General features: G+C 44.8%; 2 protein-coding genes across 4 annotated transcripts in view; one reads left to right on the plus strand and one right to left on the minus strand.

Moving 5' to 3' along the window:
• The window catches only part of HADHB (hydroxyacyl-CoA dehydrogenase trifunctional multienzyme complex subunit beta), a 131,946-nt gene extending 112,028 nt beyond the window's left edge, over nt 1-19,918 (minus strand). Inside the window, exons 1-4 of one of the 3 annotated variants that reach the window (XM_033937946.1) lie at nt 19,766-19,918; nt 9,378-9,452; nt 5,951-5,992; nt 3,702-3,798 (exon numbers count right to left, since the gene is read on the minus strand). In XM_033937946.1, coding sequence (XP_033793837.1) covers nt 3,702-3,798; nt 5,951-5,992; nt 9,378-9,452; nt 19,766-19,772 — 221 coding nt within the window. In that variant the 5' untranslated portion in view covers nt 19,773-19,918. Of the gene's footprint in view, nt 1-3,701; nt 3,799-5,950; nt 5,993-9,377; nt 9,453-19,392; nt 19,545-19,765 lie in introns of those variants that run through there. The other 2 variants (XM_033937947.1, XM_033937948.1) reach the window with 2 other exon arrangements.
• Nucleotides 19,739-24,682, plus strand: part of HADHA (hydroxyacyl-CoA dehydrogenase trifunctional multienzyme complex subunit alpha) — a 176,508-nt gene continuing 171,564 nt past the window's right edge. Inside the window, exon 1 of the mRNA XM_033937944.1 lies at nt 19,739-19,851. Coding sequence (XP_033793835.1) covers nt 19,785-19,851 — 67 coding nt within the window. The 5' untranslated portion in view covers nt 19,739-19,784. The remainder of the gene's footprint in view (nt 19,852-24,682) is intronic.

Genomic DNA, 24,682 nt, shown 5'->3' on the forward strand with positions numbered 1-24,682 from the left:
TGGGAGATGTCAGCCTAGAGGCCTCTGGGAGATTATATCAATCTGACCCTGGCATGGGAAGGCAGATAGACCCTTAGTGCAGGGAAACTGTTTTGAGTAGCCCTGATTGATATATTCTAGGTTTCAAGTAGCCCTGCTTGAATCATGGCTAGCTAAAAGGTGTTAATGTCTGATTAAGAGGGTGCTTAGGACAATGGTGCACAGATCAAGCCAGAGACTTAATCCCATCACCATGCTTGCAGGTTTTCTCACCCTCCTTTGTCTATTAAATTGACCATTGTCTCAAACAGTTTGCAAGTTCTAAACAGAAAGATACTGGGAGATACAATATTTTCTCTATTCAGAATAAGATTCCAAGGTATAAAAGCCTGCTCTCTGCTCGATCAAGATCTCTCTCTTTTTCTATGCAGCTATCAACCTCTCTCTCTTTCTATCTAACTACCTCTTGGCTCTTTGCTTGGCACTCTGGTTCTGTCTTGGCTCTCCCTCTCTCTGTCTAACCTGCCCTTTATCTATGAAACACGAAGCTTCCTAGAACTGCAACCTTCTATGTCCCTCTCTGCCTCTGACCTCTGTAAGGCAGTGAGACTGCTTGTTCTCTGCTTAAGTGTAATGCTCTCTGCTTAATTGTAATGCTTATGAATATTACTTTTCTGTAAGACTATTTCTATAATATATTCTTTATATAATCACCCCTGGCTGTGCTTCTTATTTGATTCTATCCCTAATGAAACTTCTGTGAAGGAACTGAACCTGGGACCTGGCGTTTGTCAGTACGCCTTTCACTTAACCCCTACCACCTAATATTGTGGGGGCCACTTTCAAACTGACAAGAACTTTAGAGGACATCATAGCATTTTGATAGTTGCGACGTCCAAATTTGTCCATAGTTTTCCCTTCCCTTCCAGGATGAACAGTGGCATAAACTTTGGAAGGATGGGACCTCTTTAAGGAGGACTCGACAAGGAGGGATTGATGAGATAACTGAGTATTGTCAAATCCTTTGCGATGCACAGTTTTATACCTAGAGTCCAATTTGCCTGGAACAGCTGGTATGGAAAAAGGTGTTTCCATGCATCGACCAAAAGTCTGATTCAAAAGCTTATGAAGTGGAAGCTTAAGAGACTCTGCCGGAGGTTGAGGAAGATGCATGACTTCTAGATACTCCTTAGAGTATTTTGAGCCAGTATCCAATTGAAGATTCAAGTCCACAGCCATCTGATGAAGGAAAGATGAGAAAGATAGCTGATCTGCCAATGCTTTGCCTCGAGAAGGATTCAAGGACGTCGAGGCAGCCTGAGTTGGAGATGAAGCCTTGGGATCAATGGAACCAGGTGATTTGGACGAGGCAATCGAAACCGGAATAACCTCGAGGTCCGGCATCAGAGACCTCGAACGAGGCATCGGTGGTCTGGTTGAGGTTGGGGTAGATCGAGGCTTAGAGGAAGATGGTCTGTCTTGAGAAGACGAACTATGCTTGGAATGATGCCTCGAAGAAGGCCTCGAACGTCGATGAGAACTGTGTCTGGAACCAGATCTCGAGGATCGAGGAAACTTTGCCTCGGAGAAGAGAACAGCCGATGCCATCGGATGAATAGGACTAGAGGCTGTAGATCGAAACTCCAGAGGCTTGGTGGAGGAACCTCGATGTACTCCCAAAGACTTTGCTCCTTGTGTGGAGTGTGAGGATTCCCGTCGAGGCACTCGCAAAGGATCTGCTCCTTGCTTCACGTGCTTGAATGCCAGACCAAACACTCGCAGAGACTCTGCTCCCTGTAAAGAGTGTGTAAGTTCAGACTGGGGCAAATGAAGTGGCTCCACCTCGCGGGAGTCTACTGAATGCCCAGGCTGGATAAGAGGAAGCAGTTTGGGTCCCATGTTAGTAAGGAACTGAATAAACTGCTTTTCTAACATGGTCTGGAAAGAAGCCGGCAAGGATGGATTCGCGTCTGAAACCGGACCACCTGCTTTGGCTGGAGGTTCCTTCGAGGTAGTGTGAGTGTGCTTCGACCTGGGAGTCTTAGACACTTTAATCACCACTGGCGGAACCGACTGCTGAGCTCTCTGACCTGAGGAAACAGGGGAAGATACAGCAGATGACTTTGAAGCAAGAGCCGCTGCAAACGACGAAGGTCTGATGAGGCTCGAGGTGGAAGCAGTAGGAGCAGAAGGAGCCTCGGTGGGAGTCAAGGCCGAAGACGCCTTTGAAGTCGAGGGATCAGTAGAAGACTCCATCTCGAAGAGCTTGTCCACCAAAATACGACGACACTTGAAAGCACAAGGCTGAAGTGTTTGGCAAGGCAGGCACGACCTAGGATGATGTTTCGGCCCAGGCACTTGAGGCAGCGTCCGGAGGGTCCGTAAGAGAGATCGCACGCTGACACTTGCTACACCTCCTGAAGCCCGTTGCAGGCCAGGACATAGAAAGAAAAATAGCCGCCGCAAAATCGAAGCCCTCGGGCTGCGGCTGAGCGGCCTGTCCCGGAAAACAAATGGAAGAAGAAAATTTTTTTTTTTTTACTAAAAATAAAAGAAATAAACTAAAAACAGCGATTTGTGAAGAAAAAAACACAAACCACGGTTGAGAGAAAGCACAAAGGAACGAAGTTAAACGCAGAGAGTCAAAGACGGATTTCTCGGCTCCGCGGAAAACTGAGAACTGAGGAGACGCGCCCTGTGCTGGGCGGGAAGGAACTCGTGTATGCGCAGTGCGGGCGACTCAAAACTTTGAGTTTCTTCAAGCAAGTCTGCTTGTGAGGCGTCTGCATCCGGGCTCCATCGATGACGTCACCCATATGTGAGAATACCTGCCTGCTTGTCCTGGGATAACAATGTCCATAAATCAAAAAATGATAAATGTATTTCAAATTCATCTGGTCTTTACAATCATAACGCCAGATTTTGGGGTATTTTCCCTACATATTTTCTGACTCAGTCTACAATCTAATTTAGACAGACAGACAAGACAACTCAGGGTTGGGATGTTTCTGGCAGAAGAAATAATACGATGGGTAATAACTAATGGTGAGTTAAGAGTTAGAAATAATTGTAACTTGTTTTGTTATACTCTATAATTTTATGTTTTTATTGGGCTTCATCTGGTTAATCGTATGACAGGTGAGAAAAATAAATTTCACTGATAATAGGATCCTTATTTTAACATTCTTAAGTGTAATAGAAAGAACAACACTTAAGAACATCATCTAGGACAGTGGTCTCAAACTCAAACCCTTTGCAGGGCCACATTTTGGATTTGTAGGTACTTGGAGGGCCTCAGAAAAAATAGTTAATGTCTTATTAAAGAAATCACAATTTTGCATGAGATAAAACTCTTTATAGTTTATAAATCTTTCCTTTTGGCTAAGTCTTAATAATAATATTGTTATTTATAGCTAAAGAGACATATGATCAAGAAACTGTTTTATTTTACTTTTGTGATTATGATAAACATACCGAGGGCCTCAAAATAGTACCTGGTGGGTCGAATGTGGCCCCCGGGTAGCGAGTTTGACACCACTGGTCTAGCAGCATAAAATAGCTAAAAGAGTGAAGGCAACATGTATTCTACCAAAAAGAAATATATTAAATATGCTAATAAAACCCAAGTCTGGGAAAGGCTATACAGTTCTCATTCCTTCTGAAGAGTTTATGAATACACCATAGTAGGTGTACTAGAAAAGTAGTTAAAAATATATACTTACGAGGTACCTGACAGTAGAAAAGGAGTACGAACCCCATCCACAACAACAACATTCTTTACGCCAGATTTTGCTAAGGTTTTCTTACTCTTGGCTTGTACTATTTAAAGCAAACAACCAATTAATAAATTACTATACCTTTTAAAATCTTAGATATATCTAAAAACAATAAACCCCATCAAATTTTTATTTTATGCAAACATTTTCTTACCATTTTTAAAATTCAAAGGCGATTTAGTGACCACAGCCACACACATTATAGATGGAATCTAACTCTTCTACTTAGGGGTAGCAATGATTATTCAGTTGCAATCAAAAACAAGGAAAATAAAAGGCAAGAATCAGGAGTAAGTGTAAAAATTCTTACCTTGAGCGACGATGGAAAAACACACAAATTAAAACCACTACTACTAATCATTTTTATAGCGCTACTAGACATATGCAGCCCTGTACAACAAAATACAGAAGAAAGAATCCCTGCTCAAAAGAGCATACAATCTAGACAAGAAGGTGCATCTATACATAGTGCTCAGGTGAGGGAATTATTACAGAGGGAATGATAACACAGATATTAGTGCTTAGAAGGTGGGTTGGAGTTTGGAATTGAAAGCATCTTCAAAGTGGGCTTAGAGTCTGGATTTGAACACTGCTAGAGATGGAGCATGACATATCGAGTCAGGCAGTTTGTTCCAGGCATAAGGAGCAGCAAGGTAGTAGGGAAGGAGTATGGAGGTGGCTGTAGAGGACAAGGGTACAGATAAGAGACACTTATCCATTGAGCGGCGTGATCGGTGGGGGTGGGTGGGGGAGAGGAGAGATACTGAGGAGCTGAAGAGTGAATACACTTGTAGGTCCAAATAAACAATCTTTATGCTAATTTTGCATGGTACTGACTTTTTAACTCCATCTTATTGTTCTTAGTATTTGTATATTTTAATGGACTCCAGTGGAGATCTTCATGTGGCAGTGGCAATAGGAGAAAAATTAAGCTTGAGGTCTGGATGCCAGCAGGCTCTTTTAAGCCTTGCAGAAACCTCACTCATTCAGCTTGTACAGATTTCCCCTAATGAAAGAAATCCAAGCAATGACAAGGGTTACTGTTAGCCCAGTAAGCATGCACCGTTCTTCTCTTTCCATTCTCCATCTCAGTAAATATTATTATCGTTCCAGTCTCCTCTCATCGTAACCTTAGAGTCGTTTTTGACTGTGACCTACATACTTGATTTCTCAATTTAATCTGGATAGTTCTATCAGGCCCACACATAGAATTTATATGTTCACCTATCCGACAATAAAGGCCTGCCACTACAAAAGATTCCTGGACAGAACTCTAGCCTTCCAGGCAGGTAAATGGAACGATTGGCTGGATAACATTATCATGCATTCCTCATCCTACTTCAGTTTTAGAAAATCAGTAAAAACGAATTTGTTTAATCGATTTGTAACCTAAGAATTTTATAGTTTTTCATTTCTTCCATTCTGTAAGCTTGTATTCAATGACTTTGTATTGTGACCATTTCACTGATTGTCCAGCACTTCTTGTTGTAAACCGCCTCGAACTATCATGGCTTTGGCAGTATATAAGAATAAAATTATTAGTATTATTTGCTATGCACATCCAACAGAAGTCTGTCGCATCTATCTCTATAACATCACCAAAATTCACCCCTTCCTCTCTGAGCACATTACCTGGACCCTTGTCCACTCTTATAACCTCACACTTAAGACCACTGCAATTTACTTCTAACAGGTCCCCCGCTGAACTACCTCTCCCCCATGCAATTGGTGCAAAACTCAGCTGCATGACTTATCTTCTGCCAAACTCGCTACTCTCACCATATCCCTCTCCTCAAATCACTTCACTGGCTCCCTATCCACTTCCACATACAGTTCAAACTCCCATTACTAATCTACAAGTGTGTTCATGCTGCAGCCCCTGGTTGACCAGGAGGCTCCAATATGGCTGAGTTCAACTCAGACTCTCTATCTCCGCCTGCTGGTAGATGGACTCATCCCACTTGTCTCTGGATTCATCTGCTGTTGACACTAAGGAAAACTGTGCTGCAGTCATTCTAACTCAGAGTATTGTGTTGGGTGGGAGGTGCTTATGTGACAACCTGTGGCTTGCAGGGTTTGATGAATCTTATACTAGGGATTCTTTCTCCTGATTTACTTCTATTAACATTTTCCTAAAGGTCTCATCCAAATTTTTTTAAAAAGTGGATTTTATATTTTTTTGTTAATTAACATACCTGGTGACTGTAGCTGTGAAGAGAAACTCAGGGATCTTGCAGCTAGAAAATTAAAAAAAAAATTAGAAAGACAAAATTTTATGAAGCAGAATAAAAGTTGTTTGATGCTCAGATGTATTGCCAAAGTTTAGAAGGCACTATAATTCAGTAAACCAAACCACAAGGAATGTTTTCATTAAACATGTAATGGGCATACAGCATCTGCCTGTTAGAAACAGTTTGAAAGTGATCTCTATTGCCTCTACAAGTAGTAGGTATATGAACTTTTAACTTGGAAAGCTCTTGCAATTTCTAGAATGAGGGATGACTCTCCTGCCTGAGTGACAGGAGATATGCCGTTAGAGGGAAATCTGAGAGACTATAAATTTCAGGCCCAAGGACGTGGCTTTGTCTTTAGTTATTTCCTCTTCTTAACCACTGCACCATTAAGTAGGGGGGAGTTGTGACTAACACAGCTAGTGCACAGGTGAAGAGTAGTGTGGAAACATAACAGAACCTATATAGTTGCTGAATTGATTTCAGGAACCAGACCACTAACAGGAGAAAAGGCAGAGAAAATGTGGAAATACCCAGAAGCACCAAGACAGAGAATCCCAGTAACTGAATTCCCATCAGAGAAGGGACCTCCTACAAGGACTCCAGACTGCATGCACTAAAATTGTCATTATAATCCGATGGGTCGCTATGGGGCTGGCAAATTGTCCAATTTCAAAACAGCGATCAATGTTGAAAACGATTTTGCATGCAAAAGTTTTTTCAGAGATCTATCAGAATACTATCCGATCAGTCATTGGGAAACCGACTGACAAATGCGCAGAGCCGGCAGGGAAAGCCTTGAAGCAGCCTTCTGCTACGCAGCTATTTGAGGCAGAAGACTTTTTTTTTTTTAATGGGCATAGATATCACGCATGTGTTACACACAAACAATATCTGTCCCCATTTTAAAAAAATCCGTGACCCACTCCATGACGACGGCCCCAAACTTTAAAAATCGGCAGGATGGAAGTCCACTCCCTCCTGCCTCAGCCACCTGGACCCTCTACCTTTAAATTGCAGAGCGGCAGGAGGGATGCTCATTCCCTCTTGCCTTGGTCACCTGGCCCTCCCAGCTCCCACCACATCCCCCGCCCCGTACCTTATATGAAGAAAACAGTAGGAGGGATGAACAGTCCCTCCTGCTGGTAGGCCCACCTCTTCAAAACTGTGGGCCTTCCCGGTGCATCCCAGGATGCAAAAGCCCTGATTGGCTCAAACGCCTAAGGCCCCTCTGGGACTTCTAGTGGTTCATGAGCATTTTAGTAATATCTTGATGAGAGGGAAAACAAATCTGTGCCTTTGCGCTGCTCATAAAAGAGGACTGTGGAGTCTATCTTTAATTCCTGGAGGGATTCGATTATCACCTCCAAAAGCGCTGAAGGCTTAAATAGCCTGTGCGCAGTCAAGTCCTGTCAAGGGTCAGGGGCCTCCACCAGATCCGGCCCCACTAGAGATGAAGCAGCATTGCCTGCAAAACAAAAAGATTGTGGAACAGAAGATCGGATGTACTAGTTTGTAGTTTAATAAGTGTCAAAATAACTTAAAAACAATTCACAAAGGGTGCCTACAGTCACAAATGACCCACAGGATAGAAACCAAATAATATATACAATAAAAATGACCCAACACGGGCTGTGTTTCGGCAAAATAAAAATGCCTTCCTCAGCACAGCTGTTTGTTTGTTTGTAGCCTCTTAACTAATCGCTTGCTACAGAGGACCCTGACTGTCCTCAGACTGAACTTCCTTGTTCTGGCATGGTTCTGCTGCTGGGGAATTGTGCTCTTGGGGGGGGGGGGAACCTCAGGCGCCAGTACAGCCGCAATCCCCAAGGGTTGCATGCGGCCCTTGTTAATCATGTAAGCTTTAAACATAAGATTGATGAGTTCAGGGGAAAATCCCTGGACAGGATGTCTCGATGGCTCCTGCGGACGCCCCTTACTGTGGTTTTACAGCTACAAAACAGCTATGATTTGCCGGGGACACACTTGTACTGAACACGAATACTCCCTGAGGAACCAGAGGAGGATAAGCCAGTGGCTTCCCCCCCCCCCTCACATGCTGCGCAGCACGTGGAACATGGGTGATCCTCAGATAGCACCGTAAACCTGGCGTAAATCCAAGGTATCCTGGCCTGGAATCCAGCACACCTGTTTTTAAAGCAAAAATGAGGTTTTTTGAGGCACATAGAGACTTTATTTTCAAATTGGGAAATCCAAGATGGCCACCGCGGCAGTGATTGTAGTGCCAAAAACGGCCCGAGGGAACTACACCGAGGACTAAAAAATTTGTGATTTTAGAGCTGGGGGAACCTAACACTAACCCCAGAATACCCCCCAAAAAATCAATTTTAAAGACACCCCCCACCCCCAATTTTGTCTGCCATGCTGTTTGCTGGCAGCTGCAAGTGTGGAAGCTGCAAACAGCTTACAGGGAGAACCTCTGCCTCAACAAGCCTGGAATCCGGACTGCTTGTGTCTTTGAACTGCCTCTTGGGCCCAACAAACTGGCTGGAGACCTCAATGCCCACCAGATCACGTGCATGCAAACGGGAGGAGGAAAGCAGTTGGCCTCGATCCTGGAAACACTGCCACGGAGTCACTCAGCCTGCGCACAAGTCCATGTGGTTGAACCTGGGATAAGCTTTGCCCACAAGGGAACAATCCCTGAGTCCACGCACTGTTAGTGCTCCTCTCTAGCAGTCCTCCCTTTCTATTGTCAGGAAGTTTCATTGGAGGCACTAGGATGCTAGAGGGAGATCTCCGGCTAGAGAGGAGCAGTGTGTGTGTGCTGGCAAGTTGAGAGGGAGGGGGAATAAGATACTGGAGAACGTGGGCAGCAGGAGAGGAAAGACTGCCAGAACAGGGGTCAGGGAAAAAGATGTATGAGCGCTCGAGGCAATGGTAAGAGAGAAAAATTTGCTGGAGGGAAGGGGAGGAAACTCAGACCAAAACATGGTGCCCATGGAGAGGAAGGGATAAGATGAAAACGAATAGATATGAGGAAGAAAAAAAAATGGAAGTTAAATATAAAAGATGTATACAGAGCAAGAAGTGAAGAGAGGAGGAAAGACACAAGTTGAGAGGTTGCCCTAAACAGAGAGTTCAGAGCATAGACAGAAAAGCAGAACCAGAGACAGTGACCAACGGGATTAGAAAAATAAAATCACTAGACGACAAAGTTAAGAAAAATGATTTTCAGTTTAGCAAGTGTAATATGTGAGTTTTGAGAATTTAAATCTGCTGTCTATATTATGGTTGGAGATGTGAAACTCTACTAAAAAATATAACTAGTACATGAAACACTTCAATCTGCAAACTTCTACCTAGAATATTTAGAAAGAGCAAAGTTCAGAATACATATATAATCTATATATGGAAAAAAAAAACTTACAGAATCTCACAGCCCATGATGAAGCAATGGGAAGGTTCTTGATGACCCGAGTCAGCTTAAGTGTCATTTTGGAAGCTAAAGTATATATATATAAAAAAAAAAAGTTGTAATATCCAAATAGTACGGTAATTTCTCTTAGGGCCCCTTTTACAAAGCCACAGTAGCAAATCTCAGTGTGGCAAATAAGATGCCACATAGGAAATGAAAGGGATGTGCAGCTTTGCTGCGCAGGAATCGCTACTGTAGCTTTGTAAAAGGGGCCTTAATTGTTTATCAGTGGCACCCATAACAACGAATAAGAGAAAAAAAACGTGATGTATATATGCAATACTAAGAGAAATCTGGAGAGGTGAAAAAATTCCTGCCCACCACTTTAGATAAAGTTACTCAACTGGCTGCTATGAGAGAGCTCCTACAGTCATTTGAAGACAGAATTAAGGAGTTGTAATATCCAACTGGCCAAAATAATTTCTTACATAAATTGCAAAATCTGAAAAATCCATATATTTAGAAAGCACGGTTACTTACCGTAACAGGTGTTATCCAGGGACAGCAGGTAGCTATTCTCACATATGGGTGAAGAAACTTGAAGTTTCGAGTTGCCCGCACCGCTCATGCACGAGTGTCTTCCCGCCCAGCACAGGGCGCGTCTCCTCAGTTCAGATAGCTAGCAGAGAAGCCAACCAGGGGAGGTGGGTGGGTTGTGAGAATAGCTGCCTGCTTTCCCTGGATAACACCTGTTACGGTAAGTAACTGTGCTTTACCCAGGACAAGCAGGCAGGTATTCTCACACATGGGTGACCTCCAAGCTAACCAGAATGGGATGGTGGGAGTGTTGGCAATTTAGGAGAATAAATTTTGTAATACTGTTTGGCCAAACTGTCCATCCCGTCTGGAGAAAGTATCCATACAATAATGAGAAGTGAAGGTATTAACCGAAGACCAAGTAGCAGCTCTACAAATTTCCTCAATAGGTGTAGATCTGAGGAAAGCTACTGAAGCTGCCATTGCTCTGACTTTATGGGCTGTGACTCTACTGTGAAGAGGTAATCCAGCCCGGGCATAGCAGAAAGAGATACAAGCCGCCATCCAGTTGGAGATGGTACGCTTAGAAATAGGATGTTACAACTTATTTGGATCGAAGGAAACAAAAAGTTGAGGAGCAGTTCTGTGTGGTTTGGTGCGCTCCAAGTAGAAGGCCAAAGCACGTTTACAGTCCAGAGTACGAAGAGCTGATTCTCCAGGATGAGAATGAGGCTTTGGAAAAAACACTGGAAGTACAATGGATTGGTTGAGATGAAATTCCGAGACCACTTTAGGTAGGAATTTAGGATGAGTACGAAGACCCACCTTGTCATAATGGAACACAATGAATGGTGGGTCAGTAACTAAAGCTTGCAGTTCACTGACTCATCGAGCGGAAGTGAGGGCTATGAGAAACACCACTTTCCAAATGAGATACTTCAGATGAGCCTTATCAATTGGTTCAAATGGAGGCTTCATGAGTTGAGTAAGGACAACATTGAGGTCCCAAACCACAGGAGGCGGTTTGAGAGGAGGTTTAACATTGAAGAGTCCTTTCATGAATTTGGAAACCACTGGATGAGCAGAGAGGGATTTCCCTTCAATAGGCTGATGGAAACCCGCAATTGCACTGAGATGGACTCAGATAGATGTAGACTTGAGGCCAGAATTGGATAAGTGCAACAGGTAGTCCAAAACAGAAGATAAGGATTAATGCTGAGGCTCCTTATGACGAGAAAAACACCACGTAGAAAATCTAGTCCACTTTTGATGATAGCATTGTCTAGTGGAAGGCTTCCTAGAAACTTCTAAAACATCTCTTACAGATTGAGAAAACTGAAGAGGAGTTACGATGAAAGGTACCAAGCTGTCAGGTGTAGAGATTGCAGGTTGGGATGAAGCAGAGATCCTTGACTCTGTGTAAGCAGAGAAGGAAAAACTGGTAGAAGGTATGGCTCCCTGCTGCTGAGTTGAAGTAGAAGGGAGTACCAAGGTTTTCTTGGCCACCGAGGAGCGATTAGAATCATGGTGGCATGATCATTCTTCAACTTGACCAGAGTCTTGAGAATAAGAGGAAAAGGAGGGAATGCGTAGAGGAAGAGATTCGTCCATTCCAGAAGAAAAGCATCTGCCTCGAGGCGGTGAGGAGAGTATATCCTGGAGCAGAACTGAGGCAGTTTGAAGTTGCGGGGAGCCGCAAAGAGGGGTTCCTCACTGTGAAAAAATGTGATGAAGAGGCGAGGAATGGAGAGTCCATTCGTGAGGTTGCAGAAGACGACTCAAGTTGTCTGCCAAGCAATTCTTCACCCCTTGAATGTAGACAGCTTTGAGGAAGGTGTTGTGGCGGATTGCCTAGTCCCAAACCTTTAGAGCTTCTTGACAAAGGGAGGCAGATCCCGTCCTCCCTGTTTGTTGACATAATACATGGCGACTTGGTTGTCCGTCCGGATGAGGACTACCTGGTCGCGAAGATGTTGAAAGCGTTGAGAGCCTTGAAAATCGCTCTGAGTTCCAACAGATTGATGTGACATTGACGATCCATACTGGTCCAGTGGCTTTGAGTACAGAGACCATCGATATGAGCGACCCAAGCGTAGGTCGAAGGAAAGATTGGAAGAGAGCATCCACCAACGGAGAGACTTCTTCAAGGAAGGAGTGACTGAAATGTGTCGAGAAGGAAGGTCTCAAACTTGCGTCCATTGAGATGCCAGGGTCCACTGAGAAATTCTAAGGTAAAGTCTGGCAAAAGGAGTCACGTGTACTGTGGAGGCCATGTGACCCAGAAGTACCATCATGTGTCTCGCTGAGATGGAAGTGCGGGTAGACACTGTATGACGGAGTTGAAGAAGAGCTTCCCGACGTTGTTGTGGAAGGAATGCTCTGAGTTGGACAGTGTCCAGAACAGCTCCAATGAATTGTAGAGTCTGTGAGGGCTGAATTTGAGATTTAGGAAAATTGATTTCGAAATCCCAAACTTTGGAGGAACCAGGTAGTCAGTTGGGTCACTACAATAACCCCTTGAGACATGGAATCTTTGATGAGCCAGTCGTTGAGGTAGAGAAATACCTGAAGACCATGATTCTGGAGAGCTGCCGCTACTACTTCCTGGCACTTGGTGAACACTCTGGGAGATGAGGCCAGGCCGAAGGGTAGTACTCTGTATTGATAATGCAGATTCCCCACCCGAAATATGAGGTATTGACGTGAGGCCGGATGAATGGGGATATGAGTGTAGGCCTCCTTGAGATCCAGAGAGCATAACCAGTCGTTCTGCTCGAGAAGGGGATAAAGGGATACCAGGGACAACATTCAAAACTTTTCTTTGACTAAAAATTTGTTGAGAGCCCTGAGATCCAGAATGGGCAGCAAATCGCCCGTCTTCTTCGGAACAAGGAGGTGACGGGAGTAAAACCCTCTGTTCTGCTGTTCCAAGGGAAATGGTTCAATGGCATGGAGAGAAAGCAGAGCTTGAGCTTCCTGAAGAAGGGCGGTCTGGGATGGATTGGAAGGATACACTCTTGGAGGAAGCTCTGGTGGAACCTGAGTGAAATGAAGAGAGTATCCTTCTCTGATGATGGTAAGCACCCAGAGGTTGGATGTAATTATCGTCCATCGATTGTAAAAATGATGGAGATGACCTCCTATAAGGGGAAAAGGAGAAGAGACAGAACGGTGGAGGTTATGCTCTGTTGTAAACAGTCAAAAAGGCTGAGAAGCCTTAGGTGCAGCAGAAGGTTGGGGTTTTTGTTGCTTCTGAGGTTGCTGTTTTTTCAGAGGAGGGCGAGTATAAGGAGCCGGCTTCGGAGTAAAACGCCTTTGATAGATAAGAGCAGGACATGCAGGCTTGGCAGGAGCTGGCTTTGGCTTAGGTATGACTAAAGAAGCAAATGATTTATCATGGTCAGATAATTTCTTGGTGGCTGCCTCGATGGATTCATCAAAGAGGTCGTTACCCTCACAAGGAATGTTAGCTAAGCGGTCTTGAAGGTTAGAGTCCATGATAATGGTACGAAGCCAGGCAAGACGACGCATAGCTACAGAGCAAGCAGCCACTCGGGCAGATAACTCGAAGGCATCATAACATGATTGGAGGAGATGCAGACGTAATTGAGAGAAAGAAGCAATGACTGCCTGAAACTCAAAATGCATTTGGTTATCCAAATAATCCCAAAACTTTGGTAGAAGAGAAAGAAGAAATTCAAAGTAAGTGATGAAATAAAAATTATAATTGAAAACTTTAGAGGACATCATAGCATTCTGGTAGATGCGACATCCGAATTTGTCCATAGTTTTCCCCTCCCTTCCAGAAGGAACTGTGGCATAAACCTTGAAAGAATGGGACCTCTTCAAGGAGGATTCAACAAGCAGGGATTGATGAGATAACTGTGAGTTGTCAAACCCCTTGCGATGCACAGTTTTATACCTAGAGCCCAATTTTCCTGGAACAGCTGGTATGGATAAAGGTGTTTCCATGATCGACTAAAAGTCTGATTCAAAAGCTTATGAAGTGGAAGCTTAAGACACTTTGCCGGAGGTTGAGGAAGATGCATGACTTCTAGATACTCCTTAGAATACTTTGAAGCAAGAGCCGCTGCAAACAACGAAGGTCTGATGAGGCTCGAGGTGGAAGCAGTAGGCGCAGAAGGAGCCTCGATAGAAGTCGAGGCCAAAGACGCCTTCAAAGTCGAGGGATCAGTAGGAGACTCCATCTCGAAAAGCTTGTCCACCAAAATGCAATGACGCTTAAAAGCATGAGGCTGAAGTGTTTGGCAAGGCAGGCACGACCTAGGATGATGTTTCGGCCCAAGGCACTTGAGGCAGCGTCCGTGAGGGTCCGTAAGAGAGATCGCACACTGACACTTTGCTACACCTCTTGAAGCCCGTAGCAGGCCGGGACAGACGGAAAAATAGCCGCCGCAAAGTCGAAGCCCTCAGGCTGCGGCCGAGCGACCTGTCCCGGAAAACGAACAGAAATAAAATAAAAGAAATAAAATAAAATAGCGATTCGTGAAGAAAAAAGCACAAACCGCAGTTGAGAAAAGGCACAAAGTGAACGAAGTTAAACGCAGAGAGTCAAAGACGGACTTCTCGGCTCCACGGAAAACTGAGGAGATGCGCCCTGCGCTGGGCGGGAAGGCACTCGCACATGTGCAGTGCGGTTGACTCGAAACTTCGAGTTTCTTCAAGCAAGTCTGCTTGTGAGGCATCTGCATCCAGGCTCCGTCGATGACGTCACCCATATGTGAGAATACCTGCCTGCTTGTCCTGGGATAATTTAAGTTTCTCAGCTAAATCTCTGGCTCCTGCTCTATGCAGGTTTATATCTGCTTGAAAACTAAGGTGAAAATTCTGATTAGGATGCCGGTTTCTGCAGCTGCCTAAGAAGCAGCTGAGAATTAAACACTGGCGTCCAATACAGAATCACGTCTGCCCTAAGGGACAGATGCCTAACCCTGCCTAACCACCCTGATTCTCTAACCAGCACCTATGTCACAGGTGCCAGTTAGATTTGCATTGCCGCTAAGCTGATTGCAGAAAGGGAATCTCCCTACCGCGATCAACTGAGTGGCAGCGACACCCCCTGACACTGTCTACGGCAGGAGGGATACCCAAATCCTCCTACTGCCACCCCCAAATCCCCCCTCAAAGTCCTCCAGCAGGAAGGATGCTTACCTCCTCCTGCCGGAAACCCCAAAACATATACCTCCCACCCTTTCCTCTCCCCCACCCAACTGCGATAGGCAGGAGGGATGTCCACTCTCTCCTGCCAGAAAGCCCTCCCTCGAACCCATGACCCCCAAATCTACAACCCCGACTCAAAATCCCACCCTGGCTCCCTAAACTCCCCCTGACCCCTCCCGGTACCTTTTGTAGTACAGCGGGCCGGAGGGATGATGACTCCCTCCAGACACCAGGCCTGCTTCTTCACAATGGCGGGCCTTCCCTTTCTTGGTGCATCCCAGGAGGGACTAAGACCAACCCGAGTCTTAGGCCTCCTTACCAGTGCATTCTGGGATGCACTAGGTGTGGCCTAAGACTTCAATTGGCCAGATACCAAAGAAAAAGAAGGCAGGCTTCCCGAGTGAGAGGGATGCTTTTGGTCCCTCCCTGGTGATTGACATAGAATACTGCCGTCGCATTGTTGGTGAAGACCCTGACTGCTTGGTCCTCCAGAGTTTTCTGAAATCGCATCATAGCTAGCCGAATGGCTCTGAGCTACAACCGGCTGATGGACCATTTCCTCTGAGAGAGTGTCCAACACCCCTGAACAGAACAATGTTTGCAGTTGGCTCCCCAGCCCCGAAGACTGGCATCTGTCATCACCAGAAACCATGAGACAATTTGCAGTGGGATGCCCTTGCAGAATGACTGTGGGAGAAGTCACCAGTCCATGCTTGCCCGAGCTTCCAGAGTCCAAAGAAGACAGGCCTGTAAGGCATCCCTTTGCGGAGCCCAATGAGAGAACAAAGCATGCTAAAGAAGACACATGTGCACCCTTGCCCAAGTAGCCACATTCAATGTAGCAACCATGGACCCCAGAACTTGAAGTTAGTCCCATGCTGAAGGAACCGGCTGCTCTTGAAGGAAAGAAATCTGGGTACACAGTTTCTGCCTGTGGGCTTCTGGTAGATAGACGTGGCCTGCACCCATGTCAAAGAGTACCGACTCCAAAGATATTTCAGCCACTGCAGGGCATCAGATTGCTCTTTCTGTAGTTCACAATCCAACCCAGGTCCTCCAGCACCTGGAGCACCTGCTCCACCGTGCATTGTTCCTTGGACAAGGGAGCTCTGATCAGCCTGTCGTCTAAATAAGGGTAAACCTGGAGCCTCATTTTCTGCAGGTAAGCCGCTACGACTACCATCACCTTGGTGAAGGTCCGGGGTGTTGCTGTTAGCCCAAAAGGCAGAGCCGAGAATTGGTAATGCTGTTCCAGAACATGAAACCGCAAGAATTTGTGGTGGGCCAGAAAAATAGGAATGTGAAAGTACACCTCCATGAGATTCAGACAGGCAAGAAACTCTCCCGGGGCCACTGCTGCAATAACTGAACACACGGTTTCCATGCGAAAGTGTGGAACCTTGAGCGCCGCATTCACGTGCTGAAGATCCAGAATAGGCCTCTAATCTTTGGAGCTTTTCTTTGGCACAATAAAGTATATAGAATATCTGCCTGAGCTCGAATGTTTGTGCGGCACTGGCTCTATAGCTTGAATATTCAGCAAGTGCTGAACGTTGGCTTGAACCCTGAGTGTTTTGTCCGGGCAACCCATAGGAGAGTCTACAAATCAATCCATCAGAGACCATGCAGATTCCAGTTTGTAGCCTGACTGAATAATGTTCAAGACCCACCAGTTGGACGTAATGTGAATCTAGGTGGGAAAATGCCGAGAGGGGAATCCCTCGGTCTGGTATCATTGTGCCTTTTTAGCAGAGGGTACAGAATGGGAGGAAGAAGAACAGAACAAACACTCCTATAGGCACACATGCAGAAGGAAAGAACTGCAGGTAGAGCTAAAGAGCCCAGTGAAGTACAGCAGAGGCAAAAGGAAAAATCCGGAGTGGATTCCCTGCTGCAGATGCATGCAGCTATAGGGATATTACCCATCTGTCTAGAATGTCTCACCTATTGCACTGGAAAAGGGTATTGCAGACAGCAAACACCAAAAATATTGCTGGCCATGTTCCAAAGCAGCGATTCCCACAATGAAATGGAATGATCCAGAAAACATTAAAAAGATATAGAAAATTTATATATCCATAATAATAAAAGGCTAAGCGCGCATGCGCTTTTCAAAGATCGTGATTCCTGGTGGCGTGAGGTGTGCTTCTGTGTCACACCTCACGACGCCTGCGCTAGCTGGAGGCGCGTGTTCCAGAGACTCCTCCCTCCTGCTGCTCTTCAAAGCGGCCTGCTGAGGTTCGCCAGCCGCATAGCGAACCTCGCAGGCTGCTCTCCACCTTCCCGATGCAGAAAAAAAGCAAATCCAGGTAGGATGGAGGCTGCGATCGGCAGCGACTGCTGCTACTCCTCCAGCTGCCTAGCTCCTCTCCGCCGGCCCCGGCTGGCAGCCCCCTCCACCCCGTCCTGATCACAAGGGAGACCGTGCAAAGGGAAATGCAAGGGGAAGGGGAAAGGGAGGAAGTGTCTCTAGCACCCGTTAATGTAACGGGCTTAAAGAGCTAGTATATATATATATAATTTTTTAAGACAATGAGGATAACATTGGGGAAATTGAAGCCGAAGATCACTGTTCATACGTACCAAAGAAAGGCGACGCTAAGGACTAACAACTACAGAATGATTGCATTAATTCCACATGCCAGTAAAATATTCCTGAAAATACTACAAGGCATACAATCATACGTTGATCACAAACTACCCAAAGTTCAAGCTAGTTTCAGAAAAGGTCAAGGAACAAGAGACATTATTGCCAATGATAGATGGATATTGGTGAGGAGCAAAGACTACCAAAAGCCCCTATAATTTTGCTTCATCAACTACAGCAAAGCTTTTGACTTTCTGGATCATGATAAACTATGGAGAACTCCAACACAAATGGGAATACCCAAATACATAAGTCAGCTGATAAAAAACCTTTACAAAAATCAAGAAGCTGTAGTGAGAACTGAATATGACAACTCTGATCGATTTCCAATAAAATGTGGCATCAGGCAAGGATGCATTTTGTCATCTTACCTGTTCAACCTTTACATTAAAGTCATCTTCAGAAAAGCAAATTTGAAAGAAGTGAGAGTTGGTTTCAAAGTTGGTGGCCAAAATATAACTAATCTGAGCTATGCAGATAATGCACCAATGCTCATGACCAGCAACAAAGACACGCTAGATCTACTGAGAAAAGTCAAAGCCAAAAGTCATAACATGGGATTAGAACTGAACATAAACAAGATGAAGACCGTGAGCATGGAAAATGATTTTGAGCTTGAAGGCAATAAAATAGAAGTTGTAAAGGATCTCAATGTTCTAGGATGTTTCGTAAACTAAGAAGCAACTAGCAGGGAAGAAATACTCCACAGAATATCACCAGATCACTCTTCAATGAAGGCTCTCAACAAAGTATTAAAAGGAAAGGAAATAAAATTCCAAATGAAGAACAACCAGACTTGCCCACAAATTCATTTTCTCAGTGGTCAACTATAGATACCAAAGCTGAACACTAGGGAAACGAGACAGAGAGAAGATTGACTCTTGAGTTTTGGTGCAAGAGTTTTGGTGCATGCTGTGGCCAAAAGAACTAACAAATCACTTCTGGAAGAAATCAAACTGGCTATGTCACTTGAAGCCCAAATGATGAAGTTATGACAGTATTATTTTGGTCACATTGTCAGAAGAGAAAGATCGTTGGAGAAAGACATCATGTTTGGAAAGATTTAAGGAACCAGGAAGAGGGCGAACTGCAATCAGATGGCTGGACACTCGCTTAAAACAAGCATGGGGATGACGCTGGAGGACCATACCAGACTAGCACAAAACAGATTAAAAAAAAAAAAAAAAAAAAAAAGTGTAATTCTTCAAATCGCTAGAACTCGAACACAAATCAATGGCACTTAACAAGAAGGTAAACTCATATTGAAAATAAATGTAATGATGCTAAAATATGCCAGTTCACTCAATCCTCACATATATTGTTTTTCCAGGCGCCACGGTTCATACTAGGCTTGCCCCACGTGCAAGGAAACATCCCATTGATTCGCTTCGGTCACTAGACCGGGATCTCACCTTTCACCCACTTTCCTTCTGAAAGGTCGCGACCGCGCGCAACTTAGCCAATAATAAAAAAAAGGGAGGGAGAAAGGTGAACTAGACAGGCTCTGACTGACCGCTCGATTACCTCTATGCACCCCCCTCAATCAAGAAAACTAGTTTCCCAACCCAGGCTCTGTAATCGGCAACTACTACACAATCCCCCCTAATTCTTTCCACACACACCCAGCTAACTACGCACAAACTCTCACACGCCGAGTCTCACCCACTGATTTCACAGCCTTCGTTGCTGACTGCACAGCGCTAGAGCCGTCTCCGCCAAACTACCTCAGCCAGCGCCCCCTCGCTCAAGGAAAGACCCGTTCTCGCCCAGCGCTCACTCCGGGGCTGACCCATAACGCGCCTGATTCCACGTCAACGACAAGCTTGGCGTCCCTTTCCCAGTAAACCAATACGTGGAATGCGAACAGTGAAAAAAAACAACCCCAAACATCTGGTTTAGAAAAAAAAAAAAATAAATCGCAATGCCAAATGACATAGAATATAATTTTAATATTTGAATTCAGGAGCCTTTTTCGGCCACCCCTGCGGCTTGACTAAGAAAAAGACCAGGAAGGGGGTGGGGGGTTCGAACGTACCTCCCATTTGACCTCCAAGATGGCGGGTGTACGGGTGCTGGGGGTTCTCTGTCGCTTCACAGCCAACAAGTATTCTCGCTTTTCAAGTAAGTGTCATCTGAGTGAGGAGATTGCTGTCCTTTTCTATTATGCAGCCTAAGCTTGAAGTCTTCTAATGGCATGCTGGGAGGAAATTGTAGAGCTTCCTATCTGCCGATGGGTGGTGGGCGCGCCAAGGTGGAAACTGGTACCGTGCTCCGGTTCTCTCTTGCTAACTGTCCATCTATATTCTTGCTGCACGTGCTCAGGCTTCCCTCTCCACGGGAGCTATTAATAAAATTGGCTTAATAAATTAAGTGTGGTTGTGCTAGTTAGGTTTTGTTTTAACGTTACTATCTTTTATTGCCTTTACTTTTGAAGAAGCCTCACTTTCAGATTCACACTGTCATCGGTGCCCAACTTACTCTTTACAAATTTATCCATTTTTTTATGAGGTGCTAGACACAAAAGAAAAGCTGAGTTTAGTCATTCACAGAAAAGTGAAGAAAGCACAGGTGTGTCTTGTCAGGGAAGAGAGCAGTGACTAGGGGAAACTCAAATTCAGGAAAAAGGCAAAGGGCAGAGAGTAACAATTACAGCAAGGCACTCCCATCCCAGAATGAATGGGGAAAGCAACTGCATTGTGTGGTCTCTTCTTTGGCTCTGCCATACAGCAGAGAAGGTGACCTGGAGTTGACGGGCAGTGCCCGGGCATGTGCCCCCCCCCCCCCAGTTTGCCTTTTGTATGCTCCCTCCACTCAACCTCTGCACCCTCATCTTGCTGGTCTCACCTTGCCTCTCTGCTTCTCTCGTGTATAAAAACATATGAAGTCTCAATTGCCTGATAAATGAAGTCTCGAAACCCTTAGGCTCTCAAAGTGCCAAAGAGAAACCCCCACACCACTCTGTCAAATACCTTTTCCGCATCTAAACTGATGAGCAGTGAGGGGGCCCTCCTCCCCCAGACTGACTCTTGAGCTGCTATGATCTTCCGTAAATTCTTAACCACAGTACAACTCTTAACAAAACCTGCTTGTGCTTCTGCTATTAATGCAGATAAAACGCGGGCCATGTGCTTTGCTAGGATTTTCGCTAACAATTTGGCTTCAAAATTGAGCAAGGAAATAGGTCTTTAAGATTCCGGATTCTTATCGGGTTTCAGAAGCACTATGATTCTGGCCTCTGTGAGCAAAGGAGGCATAAAGCCCCCATTTATCATAGCATTAAGGGTTGCCACCAAGGGAGTTGATCTCATTCAAAAACAACTTTTAAAACTCTTCTCTATACCCATCAGAACCGGTTGTTTTTCCTAGAGGGCTCTGCTGAATTGCCCAACATACTTCCTCAGGTGTGATTGAAAAATTTAAGTGCCTCTGGTATAGGGGCTGCGTAAAGTTATTCAAAAATTGAGCCAGAACATCATTAATAGCTTTATCGTCATTCACCAATCTACCTGCTGTATTCCGCATTGCTGCTGTTGCCACTTCCAACATGAGATTTAACTATATTGGCCAACATTCTGCTGTTCTTGTTAGCAAATTTATAAAAGCAATATTTTTAGAAATCAAAAGATTTCTCCGCTACCTGATGGATTAACTCATTTAATGCTTGTTGGACCTCTAAAAGATGTGTTTTAAAATGGAGAGTTCCAGGCCTCCCATACTGGCATCTGAGTAGTAACCAGCCTTTCTAGTCTTTGCAGTTCTTTCTTTCATTTTCTTCTGATGGCTTGAGTAGGAGAGAATCTCCCCTCGAAGTACCGCTTTCACGGGCTCCCAATAGAGGATTGGATCAGTAACATGTTGATTAAATTCAGAGTATTCCTTCCATTTTTGCCCCCCAAATACATGAAACTGGGGATCTTTATATAAGTAGACAGGGAACTACCATGTTGGGGGGTACCGAGGCTGGGGGTCCGTAAATTCCGACACCCCCAACAGTGACCCTTAACAGATTACTATCATTGTGGGCAGTAAACAAACATAGGGCAACCCGCCAAAGCAAATAGCATGCAACATAAAAGTCCGGATACTTGGCATTAGCCTACAACTAAGATCTCCGATAAACAGTTCAGGGGAAAAAAGGTGCAAATGTTGAACATTAATAGATCATCTCCAATCTAGGCAGTGGCTAGAGTCCATCATGTGATATGCTCTGCAATGCAGCATTCCACATCCAATGGTTTATACATCCCACAGCTTCAGAGATGTCCAGACAAACAATGCAGCTGGTCAGTGCTTCTCTGGCAAGTCTTTCAAAAACTAGAAGCAGCAAAAGGGCCCATATGAGCCATATAATGAACTTGGTCACAGTACAAACATCTAAAGAACCAAAACCATAGCACTCTCTCAGGATCCACCAGCCGAATCCGTAGGATCTTGAGTAATCTTATTCACAAAGATCTTTGCCTCACTAGAAGTACCAAACAGTGAGGTAGTTCCCTTATGCATAATGTGACCATTTATTTTTTTCATCAAAACGGGACATCTATTAATATTCAGCCCTGCCCCAATCCCGCCCTAGCCCCACCCCCAATTTCTTCCATTCATTTTTCATGTACACACAATATCTTATTAATTCATAATGGTAAACATAAATTTTTTTTAAAAAAAAAGCACACTGTACGCAGAGAAAATGTTAATTATCATTTACGAGTTTCGGGGTTTTTTTTTCAAAGATGTCAAGGCAGATTACTTTAAAATATGCAATGTCAGTAACTATAGAAAAATAGACAAATATAGTGCAAAATATAGACAGCAAATATAAATTCTCAAAACGGACACATTTTGATCACTAAATTTAAAATACAGTAAAATAATTTTTCCTACCTTTGTTGTCTGGTGATTTCATGAGTCTCTGGTTACACTTCCTTCTGACTGTGCATCCAATCTTTCTTTCGCATCCAACATTTCTTTCTCAATCCAGCCCCATCCCCTTTGGGTCCAGGTCTCTCTCTCTTTTCCCTCTGTTACCCTCCCCAGATCCAGTATTGGTTCTCATTTGTACCTTTGTTCCTGGTCTCCCTCCTCTGTTATGATCTTAAATCTCCCTGTTCTTCCCCAGGGTTTCCCCCTCTGTCTGAACCTCCCATAGTCCTGTATCTGCCTCCTGTCTTTCCCCTTTGGTCCAGGCCTTTCTCTCTCTAGTCTTTCTAATCTGTTTACAACGTCACCACCCCCCCCCCCCTTCTCTGCCTCTTTATCACCTTCCTTCCTCCCTCCCAGCAGATTTTAGCATATCTCTCTTCTCCTTTTCTCCCCTCAGATCTGTTATCTGTCTCCTTCCTCTTTTCCTCCTCCCAGATTTGGTATCTGTCTCCTCCCCTTCCCCCCTGCTCAGGCATCTTTCTCTCTGCGCCATTCCTCCTGTTCTTCCTTCTCAATTTATTTTCTGCTTTTGTCTAAATTTTTTCTTACTATTCAGTCCTCAATTTCCCTCTTTAATTGTGTCTACCTATAGCTTGCCACCTCTTTCCCTCGCCCCTTCCAGTATCTAACTCTATCCTCTTCCCTCAATCCAACATGTGCCCTTTTTTCTTTCTCCTCCCCACTTCCTTTCAGCGTCTTCTCCCCCCTCTTCCATTCAGTGTTTGTCCCTCCTCTCCTCCACACTTCCATTCAGCGTCTGTCCCTCTCCATTCAGTGTCTGTCCCCCTCTCTCTACCTCTTCCATCTACTGTTCACCCTCTGTCTCGGCCCTTCCATTCTCTACCCTTTCTATCCAGTGTCCCCACCCTCTCTCTCTTTCATATGGTATCTTCCCTCTTTCTATGCTCCTTCCAAAAACTGGCTCCTTTGTACATGATTTATTTCAGCTTCCCCCCCTCTCCATTTTTCTGTCTCCCTATGCTCTGGAATCTCTCTCTTCTCCTTTCCTTCCTTCCCACTCCACCCCATGGTCTGGCATCTCTATCTCCTTCCCTCCCCCTTGCCCTGGAATCTCTTTCCCTCCATGTTCTGGCATTTGTTTCCTGTCTCTTCCCCCCATGCCCTGGCATATTTTTCCTCTCCTTCCAACTCCCCCTCCCCCTCCATTATCTGGCATCTCCTCTCCTTCCTTTCTCTCCCTCCCTCCTTCCTTCCTTTCCCATGGTCTGGCATCTGTCTCCTTCCCCTCCCCCATGCCCTGGCTTCTCTACCTCCCCCTCCATGGTCTGGTTTCTCCTTTCCTTCCCTCCCATGGTCTTGGCATCTTTTGTTCATCTCCCTTTTCCTTCTCCCTCCTTCTGTTTCAGCATGCCCCCTATCTACCTATTGCTCCAATATCCAGAACCTCCTTTTTCTTCTTATTGCATCCACCCCGTGTCCAGCATCTCCCACCTGTCTTTCTACTCACATCAAGTCTGTTTTTTCCTTCACCCTACAACCTTCAGGTCCAGCATCTTCCTGTGTTTCTTTTTTTCTTCCTTATCTGATTTAGCAGCTTTCTCCCCTTTCCTGAGCCAGCCAACCCACCGTCTTCCCTCATCCCATTCCAGTACCTCCCCTTTTTCCCCAACCTAATAGGCCTGAATGGTATAGAACAGTGGTCTCAAACTCAAACCCTTTACAGGGCCACATTTTGGATTTATAGGTACTTGGAGGGCCTCTGAAAAAATAGTTCATGTGTTATTAAAGAATTGACAATTTTGCATGAGGTAAAACTCTTTATAGTTTATAAATCTTTCCTTTTGGCTAAGTCTTAATAATAATATTGTCATTTATAGCTAAAGAGACATATGATCAAGAAACTGTTTTATTTTACTTTTGTGATTATGATAGACATACTGAGGGCCTCAAAATAGTACCTGGCGGGCCGCATGTGGCCCCCGGGCCGCGTGTTTGAGACCACTGGTATAGAAGTCCCTCAGAGTGTTCCAGTGCTGCTGCGAGACTGGAGGTGATTCTTAGCTGCCATCAG

The sequence above is a fragment of the Geotrypetes seraphini genome, chromosome 3 (assembly GCF_902459505.1).
Source record: "Geotrypetes seraphini chromosome 3, aGeoSer1.1, whole genome shotgun sequence".
In the NCBI taxonomy this organism is placed as follows: domain Eukaryota; kingdom Metazoa; phylum Chordata; class Amphibia; order Gymnophiona; family Dermophiidae; genus Geotrypetes; species Geotrypetes seraphini.